We start from the raw sequence: 12,585 nt of genomic DNA, 5'->3' as shown, positions 1-12,585 counted from the left end.
AATGAACATAGTCCTGTTCCATGCTGCTATACTGGCCTGAAGAAATTGTCAGCAAGACTGCTTAGTAACTGTGCATGACTGAGTGCTAGTATTGGATAATATAAGAAGTTCAAAAAACAGTGCTGATTTTTTTTTAGCCAAGATCTGGTGAGGAATCTCCAGTGACATTCTATTGTATTCTCTAGGGTTGTGTGGAAGCCCATTTGGAAACTCTGGTATAGAATCTTACTCACATTTTATACCTCTCTGGAGGAATTTTAACAAAATTACAATTTTTATGAATTGTCACTTAAGTGCACATCTCTAAAACAGTAAAGCAGAATTTGCAGTTTGTTTTACAAAATTTTATAGTTATGTGTGGGGGCAGGGCACATATGGGAAATGTAAGTACCTTCCTTTGCTAGAAACCTAAAATTGCTTTTAAAAAAAGAATAGTTTTAAAAAATATGGTTAGGATGCCTGGGTGGCTCAGTTGGTTAAGCATTGACTTCGGCTCAGGTCATGATCTCATGGTTTGTGGGTTTGAGCCCTGCGTCGGGCTTTGTGCTGACAGCTCAGAGCCTGGAACCTGTTTTGGATTCTGTGTCTCCCTCTCTCTTTCTGCATCTCCCCTGCTCACACACACACACACACACACACTCTCTCTCTCTCTCTCTCTCTCTCTCTTTCTCTCTCAAAAATAAATAAACATTATTTATTTATTTATAAAAAATATTATTGTTAATGAGTTTTGAAGATTTGAAATGATCTTTGCAAGTTCTTACCCAATTTTACTCTGAGTTTCTATAATTTGTGTTTCTTTCCATTTTACCTAGATACCAGAATCGCTAGGTACATATTCCTATTTTATTGTATTACAGAGATTATTATCCTGTATGCTAACATGTATTTCAAACCTCTGTTTCTGAGACTGAACTATAGAAATTTTTGTCTTGTTTTATGTAGGTAATGAGTTAGTTCCTAATCAGTTTTGTAATGCCTCCAAGCTGTCTGTTAGAGTCCAAAAGAGCTATAACAATCTGGGATTAAGAATGTCAACCCAATATTCATTGATCATGACATGCTTTATAGTTGTTCTGGAGATTGAGGACTAGGACCCTGATTTATTTCCATTTTTCTGCTTTTGTATCATTAGGCAGTAGCAGTGCTAGTTTCTGGGATGTTCTGTAGAGTTGTGGTGGGAGTTTAGGATGAGATACACTGGCAGGATTACTTGCCCACAGGGAAATATCTTCTCTGTTGGAATAAAAATTTCACAATCGATCATTCTTCAAAGTCTTTTTTACAGAAACTCTATTTGTAGCAGAAACACTTAATATTAATCTAATAAGTCTATGAATTTAAGTGTAGAAACTGATGTTATCTTCAAAAAGATTTAGTATTATATTCAAAGCTTTGTGCCCATCTGTCCTGTCTTTTGTAAGTCTTCTTGAAATTCCACTGTAACTTATTCTGAGAAATTTTATGGTTCGTTTATTTACTGACTTTCTCCATTAAAATACCCTTCTGATACTGATTCAGCAGAAACTTCAGAAAACATTGATCTTCAATGGTAGTTGATGGTGTTTTCTCGGTGAGGATTGAACTAGAGGCTTTACTAGTTCTGTTAACCTGGGTTATAGTTTTCCATAATTTTATCTCATCTATAAAAGACCTCAAAAACTTTTGTGGTAAGAACTTCGCTGTACATTTCACCCTGTTCTACCAATTTTAATTTTAAATACTTCACCACATTTGCTTGTCATTTCCGCACATATATACATACTTCAGCTCTGTTGAGAATACGTTGCGTATATCGTGCCCCTTTACCCTTTACTATTTCTAGGTTTATTTGTTTTTTTTTTAAGTTTTATTTACTTAATTAATCTCTGTACCCAGCGTGGGGCTTGAACTCATGACCCTGAGATCATGAGTCTCCTGCTCTTCCAACTGAGCCAGCCAGGAGCCCCTGTTTATTTCTAAGAACAATTATATTCTCCATAGCTGTTAAGTTCTGATAATTTCATGTTGATACTTTTATCTAAGCTATAGTACATATTGCAAGTTTATCAGTTGTTCTAATAATGTCCTTTAGAGCAATCTTTTTCCATTCCAGGATTAAATACTGTATTTAGCTTCCATTTAAACATGTATTTTTAATGGACTATTGGCCTTTAAACCTAAGTGTTGAATTTTTGTTTTTTTGACAGCTAAACCAGGTGGACAGGTGAAATGTCAGTATATATCTGCGGTGGATAAAGTTATATTTGTGGATGATTATGCAGTAGGGTGTAGGAAGGACCTTAATGGAATCTTGTTGTTAGACACTGCTCTGCAAACTCCAGTTTCAAAGCAGGATGATGTGGTTCAGCTTGAATTACCTGTTACAGAGGTAAGTTGAAATAAGTATCAGTGTACTTTTCTACTTAATATAATTTCAGACCTGTTACTTGTTAAATGGAATTAGGTTGTCCTTTGACAACATTATATATGTACCCCTTCTTGTACATATAGAATAAAGAATTGACTTCTAGATCACAAGTTTGTTTAATTCCTCTGTGTAATTAATTGACATTTATTGAAGTGGTATTTAAGTGTAAACCGTACAGGTTAAATTGTGATAGAGATCCCAAAATACAATGACTTAAGCAATACTTTTTTTTTTTTTTTTTTTCAGTAACAGTGCAGGGCTAAGGGTAGGGGTAACTTTACTTCCCTCAACAGTTAGCTTCCATCTCCTGAGTCCAAGACAGCTGTTCCCAGTCTCATTAGTATTTCCCAGTCATAGCGAAAGGAAGGGCAAAAGGCCAGGGGAGCACTCAGGGAAGGGGTGTGACCCCTCCCTCCTTCTCTCCCTTTGTTTCTACTTTTTCTCCCCTCCTTCCCTTCCATTTTCCCTCTCTCCTTCATTCCTTCTTGATCTCTTTCATAACCTCTCTCATATACATCCTTTTCATGCTCATCTCCTTGGCCAGAATTTAGTCACATGGTCACATCAAGCTGAGAAGACTGAGAAAGAAGAGGTAGTTCTTTATTTTTTTAAAAATATAAAAGAAAGGAGTTATCTTTGCTATGTATCATGTCTCTTAACAATCCTAGTTTAAAATTTCAGCTCTGTGTATTTTTCTGTAGTGTTACATATTCATTACTTAATTTGTAAGTCCACCTTAATTTAAATTATTTTGTGTGTGCATTGATGTTCATTTTTCAAAGTTACTGGATTAAATCATCTTAAGTAGAATATAAAAGATTATAATGCTGTGTTCCGTAATAAAGTAGGGTACCATTTTTGTCTTCATACCAATTTGTTAATTATGAAGTGTTTTGCATTTGGTGGATTGATATGATTAGTTGATAAAATGAGTTTATAAAAATAGCAGCATATTTTCCATTTTTAGGACATGAAAAGTATCAGTGTGTAAAAATAAAGTGCAGTATGAATGTTTTTATTCTCTTTTTGGAAGGCTATTAAAAAAAGATACCGATATATATATATATATATATCAACTTAGATTTCATATTTAGTGTTATATCACAGTTATCAGTTATATGTTAATATTGAAAGAATGTTGCTGGAAGTCTGAATTCTAAAAAGAAAGTAGTCCTCTTTTTGTCATCAGAATATCTGGATCTGGGGTCTTGTCTAAAATTTTTGGACAGATGGGGCACTTGGATAAGCCAACTATGGCTCAGTTGGATAAGCATCCAACCTGGTTTCACCTTGGCTCATGATCTCACCGTGTGTGAGTTTGAGTCCCACATGGGGCTCTGCGTTGAAAGTGTGGAGCCTGCTTGGGATTGTCTCTCTCTCTCTGCCTCTTCCCCACTTGGTCTCTCTCTCTCTCTCTCTCTCTCTCTGTGCCAAACTTAAAAAATAAATAAATACAGTTTTTGGACAGAGAATTAGTTTTAGTTGTATTGAGCATTTTTTCATTTTAATTTGAGGAATTTATACTAGATGATGACTTAAGGTTGATATCTTAATAAAGGATATAATACAATGAAAGATGGTATCAAACTGTTCAGGTTTTAAAAAGAACTATAGAATTACAATAAAATATTGGAATATTTATAATGAAATAGATCCTCAAGTCAGTATTTTTCATTCTCTACTGACTGAAATGTTAGGTATTTACCTGACTTTTACCACCTTCTTCCCCTTGTTGACCTTTAACATCCACTTGCTGATTTCTCTCTATTTACCTAAATAATTACAACTGTGTTGTTCACATAATATTGTTTGTAGACCTTCCACCATCCCAGGCATCCTTTACTGTACCACATTAGTTTGTCACTGTCTTCACTGAAGTATGGGGTCCTAGGTTTGGTTCGATCAGTGTGGATGTATTCTTTTCCATATGTTGACCACACATTTCTGTTAAGATAGTTCATTTTGAATATGTGGGTAACAATACAGAGGGCTCTTTTATATTACCTGATGACTTAGTGAATGCCCCTCTTATGGTTTTGCTTACTTTGAGTATTTAAAACTCATTGAAAGATTTTACATTTATCTCTTTAAAATTTTATCTTTCATTTTATTTTTAAATGTTTATTTTTGAGAGAGAGAGAGAGAGAGAGAGAGAGAGAGAGAGAGACAGAGGCAGGCAGAGAGAGAGGGAGACAGAGGATCCGAAGTGGGCTTGGCATGAACAGCACAGAGCCTGTTGCAGGGCTCAAACTCACGAACTGAGATCATGACCTGAGCTGAAGTTGGTGCTTAACTGACAGAACCATTCATTCAGGTGCCCCTACCTTTCATTTTTGAGCATGGTGTCAGTTTGTCCAGTTTTTTTTTTTTATCTTGCTGTGGTTTATAATAGCTCCCATGTATTGAAGCTTTATTCTGTGATACTACACTGAATACATTGCTTTATCTCATTTAATTTTTAACAGCCCTTCAAATCAATATATGATTAAGTTTGTTTAAAAAAGTAAAAGCAGTATGGTACTTGTTAGAATCATTACAAATTAAATATTTGAATAAGGATCTGAGTGTAACATTTTTTGTTGTGTTTAATTTTCTGTGTTTATCTTTTTTTTTTTTTTTTTTTTTTAATTTAGGCACAGCAGCTCTTATCAGCATGTTTAGAAAAGGTAGATATTTCTAGTACGGAGGGTTATGATTTGTTCATCACACAGCTCAAAGATGGTTTAAAAAATACATCCCATGAGACTGCAGCAAACCATAAAGTTGCTAAGGTAAGAGGTTAAAACAAAATTACCTTGTTTGGGATTATTTCACACCTCCATACTTTTGCCTTTCTCTGTCTTTCCCATACTCTCCATCTCCCCTTGAAAATATTCCAGTTCTAGATTTTTCCTCTCCTTTAGGGAAAAAATGTGTTTATAAGTCACCTCAAGTTGAAACTGTTTTTACTGAGGTTTAACTTCAGGTTATGGGAACTGTTTTGCTTAACTTTGTTCCTAAAGCTTCTGTGCTTGGTGGCTCTATGTTGGTTGAGAGGCTTAAAGAGAGCTCCTTGTCAGGTGATGAGCTTCAGTGAGAAATGGAATATGTATTTGAAAATGGAGGCCATTTGGGTTTTTGTTGAAATAATCTTGGGGTGATGTGACTAGTATGTCTGTGCCAGATGATGCATTGAATTAAATCCTTGGGTATATTTTACTGGTTTTTCTTTTTTGTCTAAGTTATAAATGCGATACATATAAAATTTCTGTACCAAAGGATGTAAGGTAGAAAGTAAAAACCGTTTTCCTAAAAATAATTTTTGTGCTTATAAATACCTTTTTTCTCAAGTACAGTTGTAACTATACAAAAATGTCGTGATGTACTGTCATCTGTTGGGGCTGTGTAACAATACCACTAGTTGGGTAGCATATCTACAACAAATTTATTGCCCACAGTTCTGAAGGCAGGGAAGTGCAAGATCAAGGTGGCAGCATGGTTGCCTTCTGATGAAGTTCTTCTTGGTTCATACTTGGCTCCTTCTCACTGTGTCCTGACATGCTGGAAAGATCAGGGGATCCTTCTGGAGCCTCTTTTATAAAGGCATTAATCCCATTCATGAGGGCTCTAGTCTCATGACTTAAGTACCTCCCAAAGGCCTTACCAGTACTGATACCATCCACCACCTTGGGGGTTAGGATTTCAACAGATGAATTTTGCTGAGGGAAACACACATTCAGACTGTAGCATGTATCTTGCTTTTTTTTTTTTTTTTAATTTTTTTTCTTTAACGTTTATTTATTTTTGAGACAGAGAGAGGCAGAGCATGAACGGGGGAGGGGCAGAGAGAGAGGGAGACACAGAATCCGAAGCAGGCTCCAGGCTCTGAGCCATCAGCCCAGAGCCTGACACGGGGCTCGAACTCACGGACCGCGAGATCGTGACCTGAGCTGAAGTCGGACGCCCAACTGACTGAGCCACCCAGGCGCCCCTCTTTTTTTTTTTTTTAATGTTAATCTATTTTTGAGAGTGGGGGAGAGGCAGAGAGAGAGGGTCAGAGGATCCAAAGCGGGCTCTGTGCCATCAGCCCAGAGCCTGACACGGGGCTCGAACTCACGGACTGCGAGATTGTGACCTGAGTTGAAGTCGGACGCTTAACCGACTGAGCCACCCAGGCGCCCCTGTATCTTGCTTTTTAAATTTAAGAATGTATCTTGAGTATCTTTGCTATTAATCGTCAGATCAGCTGTATCCTTCTGATACTGAGTTTTTAATATAGATTTACAATGATACATTAACTTTTATTCCATTGATGAGACATTTAGTAAAATAGAAACCATACTATGCATTTCAACAGAGAGAATTTATCATAAAGAATTGATTTTAACCTGTGTTTGGGAATTGAAAAAGTGAAATGGAAACCGTGAGTAAACACACAGATAGTAACTACAGGAAGCAGCTCTCACCTTGGTCTGGAGGAACAAGAAATGAGGGCTGTCAGCCCATACAGGCTTAGAGAATAGGCCCTATGGGTCTGGGACTCACACTTCTCAGGAGGAGCTGCTGCCCAGCTGGTACCTCAGGAGTTTGGGGATTGGAGCTTGTGGAGCTGAGACACAGATCTCTGAAGAGAGGTGCAGCTTGGCTGGTGTTACTCTTTCTGAGGAGCTCTGTGAGACTGGTTCTGGGAATGCTGAATAAACAAAACAAAATGCTGAAGACTGTAAGAATCAACTGCTGCCACCAGGTCCTGTGCTGAAACAGCGTTGACAGTAGTGACAAGGAATAGCAAGGGGAAGTCGTCCGCCCCCCCCCCCCCCCCCCCCCCCCCCCCCCCCATCGTGCTTTCCAGTTTCCATCCTGTGTTCCTTGTGTCAGAACCTGACAGACAGGAAACCGGCTGGCAAAGAAGAAATGCAGTTTGCAGAGTCCTAGCCCTAGCATGATAGGGAAGAGAAATAAAGGGTCCATTTGGAGCTGAGAGATTGTAGTTTGATAATTGGCACAGCGTACCCTTTGACTATTCACCATCTCCATACACACTTTCTGTACATACCTGAACCTTTAATACTGATACAACAAGAATACGATGCTTTTACTTTTTATAAATGAAGATTCCCTCTCCCTGTCCCCAGAAATGAGAGACACAAAGTTCCAAAAATATTTTATGTATTCCTAGGTGATAGTAACTACTAAAATTTAGTTATGTTTAGGTCTCAACCGTATAGTGACACTAATACAATGTGTATAATTTGTCGATTTCCTCAGGAGTAGATATTTTTTGATGAGCATTTGCATATTTCATAAATATTTTCACATTCTGTGTTTATTTTGAGAGGTCTGTACATAGACCTTTACCCTTGGCTACAATCCTGATGTTTCCAAATGCCTGACCATCCAGCCAAAACATTAGCTACTGTCCATTAATCAGTGAGGATCTTTACTTATGGGCAATACTCAATGCAGACAAAGAGAACAGCCAATATACTGGTTGAAGTCCTGCCCACTGAGAAGATTTACCTTCACTGCTATCCTGATTGAGGTTGTGATGTTGTAGCCATCACTTTAGGGTGGTACAGATGTGCAGAACCATCTGTAAATCAGAGCCAAAGTTTTTCTTCCACATTTACCTTCTATGTAGTTCTCTGTGAAGCCATCAATGCTGAATGAGAAGGCGGGATTATAACAAGAGTAGGTATTGAAGAAGTCTGAGTTACTTGCTTTATTCACCTTGTCCAAAACGGGCCTTTTGGACTTTCCCAAGACTGATTTATAAATCACCTAATGAAGGAAACTTGTATTTTGTGCCCAGTATTATGGTTTGGTGTATAACATCTATATAACATATAACATCTAGTTTGTGTTGGGCAGCTCTGATTGCACAGACACATATTTCATGGATTGGTATTAATTTCTGTCAGGACTGGGAAGCCAGAAACTGTTCTCAAAAGAACAGTTATTTACAGAAGAGGGCATGGCTTTACCCTAACGTTTGTGCTGGTAGTTGTTCCAGTGTAGCTTGTCAGATAGGCCTTTCAGGATCTTCACTTGCCACACACACTTCTCATGTCATTGAATATGCCCACTGGTACAGATGGCAGAATATCTCGTGATTCAGCCAGGACCTGCTACAGAGCTTCTTGTTCTGTGCCTCATGTATTCTTTGAAAATTGATAGAGTTGCACACTCACATATACTGAATATTGGGTCCAGAATCCACTTAGGCCTACCAAGCATTGTGCCTCTTTTTCAGTATTTGCTTCTGTAAGTTGAAGCAACTTGTCTTTCACCTTGGAAGGGCTATCCTGACATGCTCAGTCCACTGTACCTCCAGAAACTTCACAGAAGCTGTAGGACTCTGAGTTTTTCTGGGTATTATTGATCCTCTCTGGCTTGTGTGTGTCTTACTAAGGCATGTAAGTTCCTTGCTACTTTCTCCTCATGCAGACCAATCACCGTCATGCTATAGTGTGTTACAGCATGATGTTCTAGACCAGTGTGGTGGTCTGCAGGATGTTAAGTTCATCAAGATTTCTGCAGATTAGATGCGCTAAAGAGCATGAGATACAGTCCCAGGGTAAGACTGAAGCTTGGGTGTTACTGCCATATAAAAGCAGTTTACTTTTGGATGGTCCTTAAAAATTGGTATAAAGAAAGAGTATTTCACAAAACTGTAACTGCCTACCAGATATCAAGGGATTTGTTGACTTCTGCAGTAAAGAAACGTCATCTGGAACAGCAGCTGCAATTGAAGTCACCTGATAGTTTATAATCCACAGTTTTTCTTTCAGATCCATTTACATTTTCCATTGGCCAAACAGGCCAATTAATGAAGGTGAGATAAATGAAAATGAAGTTAAATGAAGGTGAGATAGTTTGACTTCCCCTGTATCTATCAGGTCTCTTATAGTGGCATTAATCTCAGAGATTTCCTCAAGAATGTGGTATTGTTCTGGTTTAGTAGCTTTCTAGAGAATGGAAGTTCTAGGTGCTTCTGCTTGGCCTTTGTTCCTTCACTACTTTTTAGAGAGGACCAGAGAAACAATGTGGAAATTTTTCTAGTTGTCTGTTTTATATCTCTTCCTATTATGCATTTGGTAATGGGACAAATAACTACAACACAGGTACGGGGATCCACAGAGCTCACTGAGACAACTTTGGGAAAAAACTCCATTAATCACTTGACCACCACAAATCCCCACTTTCACTAGTGGACCACAGTGATGTTTTAAATTAGTTCAGTGCCACTGCTTTGTAGTGCCTGAAAGATCATAATATTTTCTATTTCCTCATGGACAGTGACTGTAGTGAATGTCGTCTACAGGTGCTTTTGGGGAAGGCTTGAAGTATGATTTACAGTGAAGTGGGACAATATTGTAGTATCCTTTCTCAAGGGGATTCAAGCAAGAGGCTCTGGACCTATGAATGGGTTAGTTCTAGAAACAAAGTAAGAGGCTTTCAATTTCTTTCTGTCTCTCTTTTTAGCAATTTAAGTTGTGTCTGTGTCCACAAGTTTTTCTAGTTAGATAAGTAATAATTTAGTAGGCTGCCTAGAATGTTCTAGATGCAGTGGAAACCATAGGTGAGCAGGGATAGGATATAAAAATAAAATGGTTTTATAGACTTATTTCTCTGGAAGGATAATACTGAGCATCTTCGCTTTCTAACTTTTAAAATAATTTTTATGTTAAATAATTATAGTTGATACTTGTTGAATGCTTACTGTATTAAAGATTGTACCAATTCTCACTTGAATTTTCTTAAGAACATTATGTGAGTAGGTATTTGTTTTTCCCCATATCACAGAAGCAGGAGAATGAAGTTAATTTGATCAGGGTCACATAGTTGATGATGAAGATGGTCTTGGAATCCAAGTCTGTGTAACTACAACATCTGTGCTTTTAGTTGCTTCGCTGAATTAACTGACAACAAATACATAAGAGTCTGCTAAACTGAAGTAAATCCTCATATGCCAAGTAGTGATACACTGTACAAGTATATAAATATATATACACACACACACACACACACACATACATACATACATATACACACACAAGTATTATATATACTGGTATGTTCACAAGTATATACACAAGTATGTTCTTATGAGTGGAGATGTTTGAGTGCCTAGTTTGTGCTTAACATTGTAAATGTGCTGGAGGAATATGAAAAACAACAGATGATTTTCGTTATCCTCAATTGTTGATGCATACGTAAGAAGATGTGCTACCATCAGGTTCTAAACTTTTTCTAATTGAGGTTTCATTTTTTTCTATAATTGCAAGTTTCTGCTTTAAATGTTGAGTTAATAGAGTAAACTGACCTGAAACTGATAAATAGTTCTTTATTTTGTAATGTGTAAGTTATAGTTTTGGTTTAAACTGTTGAATACATTTTTCTTTGCTTTCATTCCCAATTTATTTCAGTGGGCCACAGTTACATTTCATCTTCCTCATCATGTGTTGAAGTCCATTGCCAGTGCCATTGTGAATGAACTCAAGAAAATAAATCAAAATGTTGCTGCCTTACCTGTGGCGTCCTCAGTGATGGACAGATTGTCTTACCTCTTACCTAGTGCTCGTCCAGAACTTGGAGTGGGGCCAGGCCGTTCTGTGGACAGGTATAACCTTGCTTATGAAGAGATGTGACAGTGAAATTGAACCGATTAGGTTTTGATTAACCAAGAATAACAAAAATTTAATTATGATTGAAAATGTATTTCAAAATAATTTTGAAAACCATTCAGATTCTCATATCAAAATACTGAAGTGAATTAGTATTTGAATTGCGATTAAATAATTTCTTTTGGTGCCTGGGAGGTATTTAAAGAGGCCATAAAACTGTACTTTGAAAATTCCAGCTCTGTACATAGTAAATATTTGAGTCCACTTAAAAATATAATTATTCAGTAGAGAAGAATTTTGCCTGGTTGAAATTTTGTGACCTTTGAAATAAATTTTTATAAGTTGAAAAGCCATGCCAGAATCCATGTAGAAGAGCTATATATTATTTCCTACTTAGAAAACGAGAAGAGTTGAAAAATCAGGGTGATATTGAATTACAATTTCTGTGCCTCCTCCCCTGGATTTAAGCAGTTCACAAAAATGTTAGTTTGGCCAGTATTTTCTTCAGTAGAGATTCATTGAGGTCCTACTCTGTGTAATACTAATTAAAAAGTCAGTAATATGTTCATTTAAATGTTAAATTTGAAATAACATATATCAGGTTCTTACTAAAAGTACTGAAGTTTAGAAATGCTATAAGGAAATATTAAATCTAGCAATTTTGATAAGTTCACCTTTGCCTTCCCATGTATGGGGAAAATTTTACATTTTCACATTTTCACTGGATGTGAATTATAACTTTCTATGCTTTTTTTTCTGAAGTACATTTATAAATAGTACATGCTGATGTTAACAAAGGCACTACCGAATAAATTAGCTTTAACTTCTATTAAGTGTGGCTCTTACATTAGTTTGCAATATTTATTAGCTTAGGTCTTGGTAAACTTGAGACTTTTGCTTAATCAGTTGCCTGTTTTTTTGTTGAGTGATTCTCTTATATAAATAACTTCTTTTGGTTAACATTTGGGAAAGATTTTTATATTCCGTAGCAGTATTGCAATCTGTGTCTTTTGGGTAAAATGTAGAAACTATCATTTATAATCTGAATAGCTTTTAGGTAATAGGTAGTATGGCTGTCATTAAAATATTCCTTAGACTATGTCTGGAGAGGGGGGTGGAAATATGTACCTGGAATAAGTATTTCTTTTCCTAGAGCTGTGCCTATCTTGAGATTATAAAACAGCCCTTCAGAGCTATTTTCTTTGCAAACAGTAGCTAGGTTTCTAAAGAAATCCATGCAAGCTGTGGTAAATGTCTTATTTTAGGAAATGCGTTCAGTGGATAGGATATTCAGTGTTTCTGGAGGTGTTTAAATGTCTCAAAATACTAATTTTGATGTAGTCTGTGCTGTTTTTTTCAGTAAAAATGCATCTAGGAACCTCATAAGGACATTCTTGAACTTAGGTCTGTTGGAGGTTTGAGTCAGGGTCTGTTAGATGCTATTGTTCTTTTGTTTGGTAATATAAGTAAGTGGACAGTTTTCTGTCTGACACAAATCCTGAAGACATTTATAGCCTGTGAATGATAAGGCTTTTCTAACCCAACAACTTTGTTTTTTTCCCTTTTCTT

General features: G+C 36.8%; 1 protein-coding gene across 13 annotated transcripts in view; it reads left to right on the top strand.

Annotated features, from left to right (window-relative positions):
• BIRC6 (baculoviral IAP repeat containing 6) overlaps positions 1 to 12,585 on the top strand; it is a 223,923-nt gene that overhangs the window by 23,482 nt on the left and 187,856 nt on the right. For all 13 annotated transcript variants that reach the window (XM_045054708.1, XM_019827703.3, XM_045054705.1 and 10 more), the window contains exons 2-4: positions 2,190 to 2,371; positions 5,044 to 5,181; positions 10,819 to 11,012. In XM_045054708.1, the coding sequence (XP_044910643.1) occupies positions 2,190 to 2,371; positions 5,044 to 5,181; positions 10,819 to 11,012 (514 nt within the window). The remainder of the gene's footprint in view (positions 1 to 2,189; positions 2,372 to 5,043; positions 5,182 to 10,818; positions 11,013 to 12,585) is intronic.

The sequence above is a fragment of the Felis catus genome, chromosome A3 (genome assembly GCF_018350175.1).
Source record: "Felis catus isolate Fca126 chromosome A3, F.catus_Fca126_mat1.0, whole genome shotgun sequence".
Taxonomy (NCBI): Eukaryota; Metazoa; Chordata; class Mammalia; order Carnivora; family Felidae; genus Felis; species Felis catus.
This window is presented reverse-complemented; position numbering and strand designations above follow the sequence as displayed.